We start from the raw sequence: 14,379 nt of genomic DNA on the forward strand, positions 1-14,379 counted from the left end.
TACAGGATGCTGCCTGTCTGGTATTTAAAAAAAACATTGTATTGTCTGGTCTGGTCTTTTGAAGAACATTGTATTGTCTGGTCTGGTCTGGTCTGTTGAAGAACATTGTATTGTCTGGTTTGGTCTTCTTCTGAAGAACAGTATTGTCTGGTCTGGTCTGTTGAAGAACATTGTATTGTCTGGTCTGGTCTTCTTCTGAAGAACATTGTATTGTCTGGTCTGGTCTGTTGAAGAACAGTATTGTCTGGTCTGGTCTGTTGAAGAACAGTATTGTCTGGTCTGGTCTGTTGAAGAACAGTATTGTCTGGTCTGGTCTGTTGAAGAACATTGTATTGTCTGGTCTGGTCTGTTGAAGAACATTGTATTGTCTGGTCTGGTCTGTTGAAGAACATTGTATTGTCTGGTCTGGGCTGTTGAAGAACATTGTATTGTCTGGTCTGGTCTGTTGAAGAACATTGTATTGTCTGGTCTGGTCTGTTGAAGAACATTGTATTGTCTGGTCTGGTCTGTTGAAGAACATTGTATTGTCTGGTCTGGTCTGTTGAAGAACATTGTATTGTCTGGTCTGGTCTGTTGAAGAACATTGTATTGTCTGGTCTGGTCTGTTGAAGAACAGTATTGTCTGGTCTGGTCTGTTGAAGAACATTGTATTGTCTGGTCTGGTCTTTTGCATTGTATTGGCTGTTGGCCAGATTCATATATAGTTTGATATTAAGACAAATGATCAATCTGAGCATCATTACTGGGTCACTTTATGGACCTTTCATTTCCTAAGATTCCTGCAATTCCCAAATTTGTGATAAAGAACTATGAGTGATACTACTTCACAGTTTATGTACGCACCTTGTATGTTATACATTATTGTTTTTGTCAGTATGTCCCACCTACATACAACCACACCACAGGTGGGGTACATTTTAAGGGGTTATAACTTAAAATAGCCTTCCAGAGAGACTGACTGAACTACCAACTGCACACAGTTGTCCGACACTGCTCCTATATATACTACTAACAAACTATCCACACATACACTGTACATGCATAGTGTTATAGTTATTATAGGACAAAGACAAAGCCAGGCCTGACAGACTGGACTGGCTCAAAGTCCTCCATCCCAGGCAGGATAAAGTGTCCTGCAGTTGACAGACGGTGGATTTACACAACAATAGCCGACTAACACCAGGGACAGTTGACACATTACAGTGCAGTGGACTGCAACTGTTTATGGTAGAAAAGCAAACTAAACCTATAATGATTCAATACAACTGTTTCAACTCAGTAAGGTTATAAGCCACACTTTCTCAAAACTTCAGAATTTAGGATGAAAGGTGATGTCAGAGCTTTTTATTTCCAAAGCCAATTTAACACAAGACAATACAAGGGAAGTGATATTGTAGACTCAGTCAATGTAGAATGAATCCTCATAATGCATGAGGGTCAAGGTGACCTGGTTTACATTTAAGACGTGGTATATCTCATTATTATATAGTTAAATTGTATACATTTACACTTTTATACATTGAGTTTTCACTACTGTAGTGACTTTTCAATTGCAAATGAACTCACCCCAGTCCTTAACCAGCTATACGTATGCTACGTAATTACAACAGGACAGCTGTTGGTCCAGCTGGTGGCACCATCCACGTTTCTATACTAAAAGATGTATTAGGATCCGGAGACTACTGTAAACGTTTATTGGTTGAAATGGTAGACTATTGTAAACACAGCGCGACCGGTGTGTTCTCGGTACTAGCTGCTATTTCAAGTACCAGGATTATACACGAATAGCTCTCAGAAATAGCTGAAATGCTATTGTTTATTTTCTGTATGACATGGCCAAGGTCACCCGGTTTGCATCTCTACTTTTTGATGAAAGGTTTGAAAACTGAAACTAATTCATTGATACAACCCCAGGAATAGTTAGTGATACATCATAAAAACAACAATATTATTAATGGTGATCAGCATGACCATAATATCCAAGATTTATTTCATTATCCAACACAATTTCAGGTTACCTGTATACAGTAAATAGTCCTTCTTTAAATCCCCCCTTAATGTGTGCTGCGTGGAGGGGTGCTGGATGTCTCACCGTGTTGTCTTCCTCCCTCACCACATTATCGGGAAGAGGAGGGTTGTCGTGGATATCCAGAGAGTTCTTGTCATCCAACCTGTTGTCAAGCAGCAAAGGGAGCTTTTGTTTTCTATACAAGACAAATTGTGACCAAGATCTATCACGCTCAGTTACATCAACCAGATTTCACTGCATGAAACTACTAGGCATCAGTTCTCACTGTATATTAAACTACTGGGTGGCCCACCAGAGATGTCACTGTATATTAAACTACTGGGTGGCCCACCAGAGATGTCACTGTATATTAAACTACTAGGTGGCCCACCAGAGATGTCACTGTATATTAAACTAAAGGTGGCCCACCAGTTGTCACTGTATATTAAACTACTAGGTGGCCCACCAGAGATGTCACTGTATATTAAACTAAAGGTGGCCCACCAGTTGTCACTGTATATTAAACTACTAGGTGGCCCACCAGTTGTCACTGTATATTAAACTACTGGGTGGCCCACCAGAGATGTCACTGTATATTAAACTACTGGGTGGCCCACCAGAGATGTCACTGTATATTAAACTACTAGGTGGCCCACCAGAGATGTCACTGTATATTAAACTACTAGGTGGCCCACCAGAGATGTCACTGTATATTAAACTACTGGGTGGCCCACCAGAGATGTCACTGTATATTAAACTACTGGGTGGCCCACCAGAGATGTCACTGTATATTAAACTACTGGGTGGCCCACCAGAGATGTCACTGTATATTAAACTACTAGGTGGCCCACCAGAGATGTCACTGTATATTAAACTAAAGGTGGCCCACCAGTTGTCACTGTATATTAAACTAAAGGTGGCCCACCAGAGATGTCACTGTATATTAAACTACTGGGTGGCCCACCAGAGATGTCACTGTATATTAAACTAAAGGTGGCCCACCAGTTGTCACTGTATATTAAACTACTAGGTGGCCCACCAGTCGTTACTGTATATTAAACTACTAGGTGGCCCACCAGTCATTAATGTATATTAAACTACTAGTTGGCCCACCAGTCATTAATGTATATTAAACTACTAGGTGGCCCACCAGTCATTAATGTATATTAAACTACTAGTTGGCCCACCAGTCATTAATGTATATTAAACTACTAGGTGGCCCACCAGAGTTGTCACTGTATATTAAACTACTGGGTGGCCCACCAGAGTTGTCACTGTATATTAAACTACTGGGTGGCCCACCAGTTGTCACTGTATATTAAACTAAAGGTGGCCCACCAGAGATGTCACTGTATATTAAACTACTGGGTGGCCCACCAGAGATGTCACTGTATATTAAACTAAAGGTGGCCCACCAGTTGTCACTGTATATTAAACTACTAGGTGGCCCACCAGTCGTTACTGTATATTAAACTACTAGGTGGCCCACCAGTCATTAATGTATATTAAACTACTAGTTGGCCCACCAGTCATTAATGTATATTAAACTACTAGGTGGCCCACCAGTCATTAATGTATATTAAACTACTAGTTGGCCCACCAGTCATTAATGTATATTAAACTACTAGATGGCCCACCAGAGTTGTCACTGTATATTAAACTACTGGGTGGCCCACCAGAGTTGTCACTGTATTTTAAACTACTGGGTGGCACAGTTTAATAAACTACTAGTTGGCCCACCAGTCCCCCCACCTCTACTCAAGGAAGATGTTATATGTTGTCTGTCTTTTCCTTTGAAAAGGGTGTCTGGGGAGCTAAACTATCATATTTCCAATCCAACTGCAGTGTAATGGACAGACTCACGAGTCATAATGAGCCATGTTGCTTAGTGGTCTTGGTCAGGGCTCCCTCCACCCAGGTAGTGTGGATTTGGAGCAGTAGAGGGCACTGTAAACATAATAACTCATCACTAATGCTGTAATGTACTCTATACACGCTACCGTTTATGGGTTTGATATCCATAAAGTGATAGTTGTTAAACTGCAAATACTCTCTCCTGCCATCTATTGTATTCAGTGTGATTCAGGGGGGGGGGGGGGGGGGTTGTACTAGGGCAAGTTTCTATAATTTACAAGCCACTTTCTGTGGTAACAATCTACGGAAGCCCTAAGAGGCCGTACATTCATACATTTTATTTACTCCGTTTTCCCGTGATAACAAGTTAATTTAATTTGTTTTCTTGTGATAACGGGATAATTTTCTCGAGATCTCGAGAAAACGAAATGATAGTCTAGTATATATTTAATGATCACTGCAGGAAACATCATTCAGTGTCTGGTGTCTGGTCTGGTCTGTTGAAGAACAGTATTGTCTGGTCTGGTCTGTTGAAGAACAGTATTGTCTGGTCTGGTCTGTTGAAGAACATTGTATTGTCTGGTCTGGTCTGGTCTGTTGAAGAACATTGTATTGTCTGGTCTGTTGAAGAACATTGTATTGTCTGGTCTGGTCTGTTGAAGAACAGTATTGTCTGGTCTGGTCTGTTGAAGAACAGTATTGTCTGGTCTGGGCTGTTGAAGAACAGTATTGTCTGGTCTGGGCTGTTGAAGAACATTGTATTGTCTGGTCTGTTGAAGAACATTGTATTGTCTGGTCTGTTGAAGAACATTGTATTGTCTGGTCTGGTCTGTTGAAGAACAGTATTGTCTGGTCTGGTCTGTTGAAGAACATTGTATTGTCTGGTCTGGTCTGTTGAAGAACAGTATTGTCTGGTCTGTTGAAGAACATTGTATTGTCTGGTCTGGTCTGTTGAAGAACATTGTATTGTCTGGTCTGTTGAAGAACAGTATTGTCTGGTCTGGTCTGTTGAAGAACAGTATTGTCTGGTCTGGTCTGTTGAAGAACATTGTATTGTCTGGTCTGGTCTGGTCTGTTGAAGAACATTGTATTGTCTGGTCTGGTCTGTTGAAGAACAGTATTGTCTGGTCTGGTCTGGTCTGTTGAAGAACAGTATTGTCTGGTCTGGGCTGTTGAAGAACAGTATTGTCTGGTCTGGGCTGTTGAAGAACATTGTATTGTCTGGTCTGTTGAAGAACATTGTATTGTCTGGTCTGGTCTGTTGAAGAACAGTATTGTCTGGTCTGTTGAAGAACATTGTATTGTCTGGTCTGGTCTGTTGAAGAACAGTATTGTCTAGTCTGTTGAAGAACATTGTATTGTCTGGTCTGGTCTGTTGAAGAACATTGTATTGTCTGGTCTGTTGAAGAACATTGTATTGTCTGGTCTGTTGATGATCACTGCAGGAAACATCATTCAGTGTCAGAGGAGCAGGTAGCCCCTTTCGTGACTGTGATGCACCGCAGGAGGATATTGATCACTGTGTCACATATCTCTTCAATCAAGGCCTGACACAGGCTGAATTAATGTGAGCTATCAAAGAGCACCTGGCTACGGGAGGCTGCAACTCGAAACTGGCCCCCGTATGTCCAAACCCCTCCCACCCCCTCCAAATGTAGTTTCCTCCCCCTCGTATGTATATATTTTCTGTTAGGATCTCTGTTTAACAGTACTGTATATTTGCATATCTTGTATGTCACAAATGTAACAGTACTGTGTATACCCCCTGAAATAAATGTATCCGTTATCACGAGAAAACGGACTTCGTTATCTCGGGAAAATTATCCCGTTATCACGAGAAAACAAAGTAAATTAACTCGTTATCACGGGAAAACGAAGTAAATAAAATGTACTGTATGAATGTATGGCCTCTTAGGGCTTCCGTAACAATCAGCTGAAAGTTCTATTAAATTCTAAACACAAATGGCTGTAAAAGTTATTTGTGAATGTACCAGACTGTAGCTGATGGAAGTCAAAGTTTTCCTTCCCTGGTTGCTACCAGTTATAATCAAACGCATCCAGTTTATCAAGTCTGAACCACAATGTGACAGGAAGGTGCGGTACATGCTAGAGTCAATGACATGTTAGTAGTATGCATTACTTTTATGATGCAGGACAACTACAGGTAATTCAATCCAACGTCCCATCCAATGAGATTAAATCTCACAATAAGATGCGGTTAATTTCAAGCACCAGCGAACACCCAACAGTGAGCCGTGCTCTGGGGGAAGGAACCTGATCGAGCCAAGGTTAAAACAGGAGCATGTATAACCTGACAGAAGATAAGGAGACACGCATCCAGAGGGATTCTCCCCTCTCCTCAGCTCAAACTGCTATACTGTACTATACACGTCAACGCCCCATGATGTTTAGTAGGCATCACTCAACAATCAATACAAGTATACTCTGAGTATTAGTAATGAATTTAACCATAATTCATGCAAGATGATCAGCATCTTTGTTTTAGATAACACCACACACATGCAGTAGAGAATGTCTTCCATGCACATGTACCACCACATCAACTGACCGTGACACTTGAAAGCAGTTCCTCACACAATGAGGGGGTCCGTGCTCTGGTGCCCTGCATGGAACTCTGTCCAGCCCTGTTTGACGCACCCCTTTTGTTTGGTCAACTTCCCAAAACAGGTGGGATATTGGGGTGAGTAATGCGCCTCGCCTCTGTGTGTGTGTGTCCAAACTGTCCATGTGACTGTTAGGGACAGCTGAACATTTCAAAAAGTTAACAAGTCCCCTGACTGAGTGGTAAAAATGAGGGCACTTTTCCCCAAGTTCCTCGCTAAGTAATGAAGAGTTTAGAGGCTACTGATCATATTAGCACGCTCAGACTTGTGGATTTCTGCATTATCAAAGCTAGCTTGCTCGTTTTGCGCTTTCATATAATAAACAAGCGCAGCACAAGAGCTGTACAGAAGTTGAGCTATGATACAAAGAATAAAAAGCCTTCTCCCCATAAACACGTGACAAGGGGAAAAACACATTTTAATCACAACACTCTAAATAACTCAAGTCAGTCAATTAGTCAAATCAACCCAAGATGGGCACAAAATGTTCCCAAGAGTTTAAATGGAATTGAATGGTAGCATCCAGGATGACTCAGGCTTGTTTTGATGCGCCGGTGCCTATTAGTTAATTCAGATGACTAGAAGTTTGAGCAATGAGTGGCAAATAGTACAAGCTAGTACATGTTTGAATTAAACTGCCCAAAATAGCCAATCTGCTCACAAGAAGGAAACAGGGTTGACAAATTGAATCACCTCCAGCAAATGCTTCCATTCTTGACAATTACAATACCCTACACACACGGACAGTGATTGATCGAATAATCTCCTGAGTGTATGTGAAATTGGATTTGACCTGACGACATGGATATAGTGCCTCTATTGGGACAACGATGATTCACCTCCTGGGTGTATTTCTGGAAATTAATTTAATAACACTTGCAGCATGAATGCATTATGTCTGGCTTCAATATCTTTTTCAATAAATCAAAACAATAATGAACGACACAGGAAATGTTTGATAGATTTTTTTTTCTTGACTTTTATATTTTTAAAAACAAAACAAAACAAAAAAGTAACAGATTAAATAAAATGTACAGTAGACATATGCAATCATTGTGCACTTTAACTACTTCTTCTGATACGTTCTGCACAGCTGTCAACAAAAAACGCAAACACAATAGAGCCGAAGGTAACCCCGCCCACCCTGCGTGGCTAGACCTACCGTAAGTACGCTGAGAGAACAGGATTTCTGAATAGGGTGATATTTGAATAAATCCTTATCTTTTCTTTTTTTTTTTCTCTTGGAAAAAGATATTGACACATTCACAATCACCTGGCATTGCAGGCAAAAAATATCACTTACAAATGTATTGTTTAGTGGTTTTTACAATCTATAACATTACAGTTTCTCTGTCTGAGTCTCAGTCTGTGACTCACTGCGGTCTTGTTGTCACATAATAAATACCTTAAGTTAAATTTCACTGATGTAGCCTGGTGATGCAGAGTGCGTCAATATATATATATATATATATATATATATATATATATACATTTTCTTCTCAAAGAAATTTCTCCCATTGCCTCAATGTACATGCAAGGTTCGTCCAGGCTCCTGCCTTGCAAAGGGGGGCGTGGTTAACTTAGGCAATCTTATGGGGTGGGGGAGAAGGGGGGGACAGGAAGGGGTGGGCTGGGGCTGAGGCCAGCGGTGGGTGTGAAAGGAGAGGACAGGAGAAGAGGAGAGGACAGGAGAAGAGGAGAGGACAGGAGAGGTAGGGGTCAGTAGGAGGCCAGGAATGGAGAGACTGTGGGCAGAAGGAGAGAGGGTTTAAAGGACAGGTTAGGAGGAAAGGGGAGGGGCCTAAACATATCCACTGGAGAGAGAAAAAAATCACTGAATATATATATTTATTTTATTCCTTACATCACTTATATAAATATATCGAACCAAAAAAGAACAATACTCTTCTGAGAAAAAAAACAGCGCAATACAGAAACCCACAACAGCAGTAAGGCAAACAGAAAGCAAGAGGAGGGAGGGGAGAGAGAGAGAGAGAGAGAGAGAGAGAGAGAGAGAGAGAGAGAGAGAGAGAGAGAGAGAGAGAGAGAGAGAGAGAGAGAGGAGAGAGAGAGAGGAGAGAGAGAGGAGAGAGAGAGAGATAGAGATAGAGATAGAGTAGTTGAGAGGGACAGAGGAAGAGAAAGAAAGTAGTGGGGCAGTATGAGACGTGGCAGGAGAGGGAGCGAAAGGCAGAGGGAGAGAGAGCGACTGCGTATGAAAGTTCATAAATATGTGAAATTTAGAAGAGGGTGGGGCGATGGGAGTGTGGAGAGAGAGAGAGGGAGGGAGGAGGAGAGTGAGAGGAGAGAAAGCATTGACAGAAAAAGGAGGAAAAGAAGGAAGGCCGGAGGGGAGTGGAGGGAGGAGGGGAAGGTTTGACTGAGGTCGACTGTCCAGTGTGTTCCTGTTATGTGCTACGTGACCCCGTTGCCTGCCTTAGTGTGTTTGATGATCTGTGTGTTTATGTCTCAATTATGTGCGTGAGAACATGTCTGCAGGTGTGTGTGTGTGTGTTTGGTTGTGTGCGTTTGTATAATGGCAGCACATTCCACAGCAACAGTGAAACACATGCTCAGTGTCTTGTGTGCTCTTCAGGTATATAAATAAAAAACAAAACAAAAAGTAAAAAACAAAAAAAAGGGTTTCCTCTTTGCAAACACTAACCACCTCGCGATTCACACCTTCATCCCTTTTTATACACTTTTGATTCTCATCATCGGTGTCCATTTTGTCCTCACTGTCCACAGTGAGAGCAGTCCCGCTCATCCCTCCTTCCTAGTTCAACCACTCCTCCAAAAGTCTCGTTCTTTCTTCCCGTCGTCCATCCCCCTCCCCGGTCTTTCCTCCTCCCTTCTGTCCCTTCACTGTGAACTGGCCCTCTCCAGCACGCGCAGGTCATAGTTCTTTTTGGCGGCCCTCAGTTTGAAGAGGCTGGCCCCGCTGTTGTTGAGTTTGAAGGAAGCACTCTGGGCAGCCATGGTGCTGGGGAACACGGCCACGACCGTGTAGAGGTGGGCTGGGTCGTGGGCGTCGCCAGGGCAGGGGCCGCAGCCCCCTCGGCTCCCCTGGGGGTCCTTCAGCCACTGGATCTTGGCACCGCACAGCGACAGCTGGTTGAAGAGCTTCTCCGCCTCGGGGCGCGAGATCCCCTCCGGCAGGTCAGTCACCTCGAGGACCCGACTCACCACTGGGAAGGAAGGAAATGAGGGAAATCATGTAAACACAGACCTCTTCTGATCGCTGCCCCGAGCCCCGTTCTCACTGATGGACAAAGGCGCCTGGGAGTTGAAATCAGAAGTCCAAATGGAGTAATAGATTTTAAGAAAATACGAGACCTCGTGGGAATGTTGGTAAAGGATGTCAGACGGACACACGGCCTGAGGTCTCTGTACCGATTCTCTAGGTTATAGTTGAAAGCAACACACGGCTGAACGGATAACCAAGCTGCACCTTACCTACGTCAGTGGTGCCCAGGTCTGTCGACATAGACTTCATGGTCTGTTTCTTCCCTCTTGCACCATGTTTCATCACTCCCTGGCCCTGGAACAAAACACACGTATCATGAAGCTGGTTAGACTTGTGATAATACAGCAGGTCAGTAGGGGGGGGGTGAACACTCAGTACGGAGAATAAGAGTGAGGCGAGTGCTGGTACAGGGGTCCTACTAATCACCACAAAGTACCCCAAAGTACCACAAAATACCCCAAAGAACCTCAAAGTTCCCCAAAGTATACCTCAATGTACCACAAACTACTGGGCAAGACACTGAACCCCAAATTGCTCCCAATGAGCAGGCTAGCACCTTGCATGGCATCTGGCTGTCATTGCTCTGTGAGTGCATGTGTGAATTGGTGAAGGAGGCAATTATAAAGCTATGTGCAGGTAGGAAAGCGCTACAGTATATATGTGCAGTCCATTTCCCATTCCCAAAGTACCACATATTTTCAAAACAAATGTTTATTTTAATATATTATAATCTCCAAATGTAATAACATTTGTATTGAACACAAACAACAAGGCTTAACATGGATTGAGAGGCCTCCAGGATATTTTCCAGTGAACAGGGCCGACATTGCAGTGGGAATATCTGGACACATAATTTGTAATGTACTGTTGTCTCTTTTCTTCCATCATTACTGGAATTTGTTAAAATATTTTATACTGGTCCGTTATTATTGTTGTTGATGTTGTGTTATTGTTGAAAATTGAAGATAAAATAAATGTGATACATTTTGTATACTAATAATTGTATACCGTTTGTTCAGTGTTCAATACAAATGTTATTACATTTGGAGATTATAATATATTAAAATAAACATTTGTTTTGAAAATATGTGGTACTTCGGGAATGGGAAATGGACTGCACATATATACTGTAGCACTTTCCTACCTGCACAAAGAGCTTTATAATTGCCTCTCCTTCACCAATTCACACATGCACTCACAGAGCAATGGCAGTCAGATGCCATGCAATGAATGAATGAATGAATGAATGAATGAATGAATGAATGAATGAATGAATGAATGAATGAATGAATGAATGAATGAATGAATGAATGAATACTTTATTAACAGATTGCAGAATGGGTACAATACAGTACGGCTCAATACACACAATTGTTAAGGGGTTGCAGACCAGAGAAAGACGTTTGTCTGGTTTACATCAGGGTCCCCCATTTTCAATTCATAGTGACATTTATGACATACACAACATACATGTATTACAGGTATATAGTACTGTTACATTTGTGACATATACGATATGCAAATATACAGTACTGTTACGCATAGATCCTAACAGAGAATATATACATAATTATGATGGGGAGGAGACTGTCTATTAGGAGGGGGTGGGGGAGGTATACTTTGGGGTATTTTGTGGTTCTTTGGGGTATTTTGGGGTACTTTGTGGTGATTAGTAGGACCCCTGGTACAGTGGAAAGAAAAGCAATTACAACCAACAGTAGAGGGCACAAGACCACTAGGGCAGAGGGCAGATATGGCTGGGTTTCTAACAAGTCAAACTTAGGAGCTCTTCAACCCTTTCAGTACTGGGTTCCCACATGGAGTACATTATTCTTGCCCCGACACCTTTGGATAATGAAACAGACTAGAGGGGTCAGACCATTCTGACTGGTCCACGGCTGCATGGAAATACCGTAAATGATTAAGAAGATTAGAATTACAACCCAGCTATCATGATAACAGTAGTAGTAAAGGATATATCCTGATAACTATTTGATACAGTTGCTGTCGCTGTGGGCCAGAATTTGTGTGGCTATAGTACATGTTGCCAGGAGTTCTATAACGGTTCTAGACAGTTAGCCTAGCTTAGCACAATGAATGGAAGCGGACATGACCGGTATTGCCCAACTAACACCTCTCCCGAATGCTAACCGGTCATGTCCGCTTCCATTCATTGTGCTAAGCTAGGCTAACGTGCAGCCAGATAGCTTTCTACTGAACTCACAGAGAGGAAATTGGTATCCATCTTCTTGTCTCTCTGTGGAGAAGACGATAAGCTAATTTCCCAAAATGCTGGCGTGTTCTTTTAACTGAAGAGTATATATAATAATAAGAAAACAACATACACAAATGAAACAGTGAGCTGGGAAGTGGTGGCTTTTGGCTGAAGTGAGAACAAGGCTGTGGTTACGATAGGAGATCTATATACAAGGCTGTGGTTACGATAGGAGATCAACATACAAGGCTATGGTTATGATAGGAGATCAACATACAAGGCTGTGGTTATGATAGGAGATCAACATACAAGGCTGTGGTTACGATAGGAGATCAACATACAAGGAGTGTGGTTAAGATAGGAGGAGATCAACATACAAGGCTGTGGTTATGATAGGAGAGCTATATACAAGGCTGTGGTTATGATAGGAGATCAACATACAAGGCTGTGGTTATATTTCGTTAATAGCTTACGCTTTGCTCTATTGGAACTGTCCCTTTAATCATATCCTAAATGAGAGCTTTCACCACGTGTACACCTGCCCATCCACCTGACCACTCCCACATCCGCTCCTATAAAGCGGGGTCATGGCCATACAACAGCTCCTTCCCTACTTTCACCACCGAAGCCTGTGTCATAGCACTGCTCAAGTTTAGTGTTAAAGTAGTTAGTTTAGTTATAGGAGCTGTGTTGGCATTTTCTTTTGTTTCTCCCTCTCTCACTAATTTACGAGAGAAAGAAAGGATAATGTCATCACCACCGGAGAGTCTCTAGAAGATGATGATCATTCTGACCGCCACTGGCGCTTCGCATTGGATAAAAAGAAGGAGAGACAGTCGGCTGTCTGAAGTGTTGGCCTGTATCGCTATTCCTCATGTTACACAGCTTCAGTAGTAGCCGCTTTAGCTTGCTACTGCGTTAGCTGGTGGCTATCGATAGCCGGTAAGAGCTGGCTGTTAGCCAGTTAGCTGTTAGGCTAAGCTGTTAGCTTGCTGCTGCGTTAAGGCTAGAAACGTTAGCTTGATGCTAACCGTCAGCCTGGACTTAGCTGTTAGCTTGCACCATGACCGGCCGCAGGATGTGGGCGTTGCGCCGGAGCAAGGCTCCAGCCGTCGCCGCTTCTGTCCCAGCCAGCAGGAGGCCTCGTCAACGTGGTGGACCAGCCTGTTGTATCGGCCATTCGTCCTGCGTCCGGTGGTCAGGTAAGGACATTACACTATGTCCCACTCTTCCTTCCTCCCCCTCCCGAATGTTTGTTAATAATAATGTTTTTGTTTAACAAAACGTGTGTTACTTCGCTGCATTTTGGGAGATACAACGTGTGCTATGTGAACTCGCAGCTACAAATGCTGGGATTTGCGTTTTCTTGCTTGGAGTGTTGTGCAGTTTTCTTTGAAAATTGTGTTGGTCGCTATTTTGTATAGCTTAGTAAGGCTTGTAAGTTCTAGCACTTGGCCAAGGCTTATGTCCTCTCTACTTAAAAACAGCGTTCTTCTTACATGAGTAAAAGTTAACTGGGGTTTTTTATTGTATGATGAGAAGTTGTGTGTGTGTTTCATGTAACGTTTAGGAAATGTAGCATTGAGTCCACAACTGGCTGGGTGTTAGTCTACAGAGTTGTATATAGTGGCATTTGACCAAGGGCCTTGAGTCCCTCTCTTTAGCTTGATATTTTTTCAAGTGGCAAGTTTCCACACATAAGCCAGAGCCGTGGATAGAGCCTGTTTTTTACACAAACAAGGTTATCGGCTGTGGCTGGCGTGCATGATGTAAAGCTTTTACTCTACAGGCAGTGCTTTCATCTGCCGCGCCATGCACCTGGTGTCACGGCTCTGTTTTCTTTTGGCGTCGTATCAGGGGTGAGGTGGTGAGGGGGTGGATAAAATAAACCTCTCCCCTCCCGGATAGTTATATCCTTACGAAACTGATTGGCCGAGAGGTTGTGCCTTTCTACCTATCAGTCTCCCTGTCGAGGGCGTTCTCTCTCTCGTCACGGGGGGGGGGGGGTTCCTGTCTCCCACACCAAATCAGGATATGTGGGACACGGGTTTCCCCCGGGCCATTTGAAAACGTCACAGGCGCTTTTTCTTGCTGGCCAAGAGACATGTCCGTGAGTTACAGGGCCTGTGCTACAGACCGCTGTCATTGTAAAGGATAGGTGGTGCAATGCAGTAGAGACCATTTATCTTCTACTCTGCTCCCTACCAGTAGTGTATATTGGGTCAGAGCCTCCTCCTCAGGGAGTTCAGAGCCTCCTTAGTTTCAGAACCTCCCTCTCAGTGTGAGAGCATCCTCAGAGTTTTCAGAGTCTCCTCCTCAGAGAGTCTTGGTCCAATTGTTACATGAACCTTTTTTCAATTGTTTTTCCTCACGTTGTGGTCTCTCTGGGAGAATCGCAGTCTTCTCCTCTTACATGAAGAGCAGAATTGAC

At 43.0% G+C, this 14,379-nt stretch overlaps 2 protein-coding genes across 8 annotated transcripts in view; both read right to left on the reverse strand.

Moving 5' to 3' along the window:
• The window catches only part of stac3 (SH3 and cysteine rich domain 3), a gene marked incomplete at both ends in the record, with an annotated part of 91,535 nt that extends 87,647 nt beyond the window's left edge, over window positions 1-3,888 (reverse strand). Inside the window, 2 exons of the mRNA XM_084316218.1 lie at window positions 2,093-2,171; window positions 3,872-3,888. Coding sequence (XP_084172344.1) covers window positions 2,093-2,171; window positions 3,872-3,888 — 96 coding nt within the window. The remainder of the gene's footprint in view (window positions 1-2,092; window positions 2,172-3,871) is intronic.
• Window positions 3,889-7,465: 3,577 nt separating this feature from the next.
• Window positions 7,466-14,379, reverse strand: part of r3hdm2 (R3H domain containing 2) — a 199,736-nt gene continuing 192,822 nt past the window's right edge. For 5 of the 7 annotated variants that reach the window (XM_084316857.1, XM_084316860.1, XM_084316858.1 and 2 more), the window contains 2 exons: window positions 9,943-10,027; window positions 7,466-9,674 (listed from right to left, as the gene is read on the reverse strand). In XM_084316857.1, coding sequence (XP_084172983.1) covers window positions 9,349-9,674; window positions 9,943-10,027 — 411 coding nt within the window. In that variant the 3' untranslated portion in view covers window positions 7,466-9,348. Of the gene's footprint in view, window positions 9,675-9,942; window positions 10,028-14,379 lie in introns of those variants that run through there. The other 2 variants (XM_084316861.1, XR_014619818.1) reach the window with 2 other exon arrangements.

This window comes from Notolepis coatsorum (genome assembly GCF_963971535.1).
Source record: "Notolepis coatsorum genome assembly, chromosome: 6".
Lineage (NCBI taxonomy): Eukaryota > Metazoa > Chordata > Actinopteri > Aulopiformes > Paralepididae > Notolepis > Notolepis coatsorum.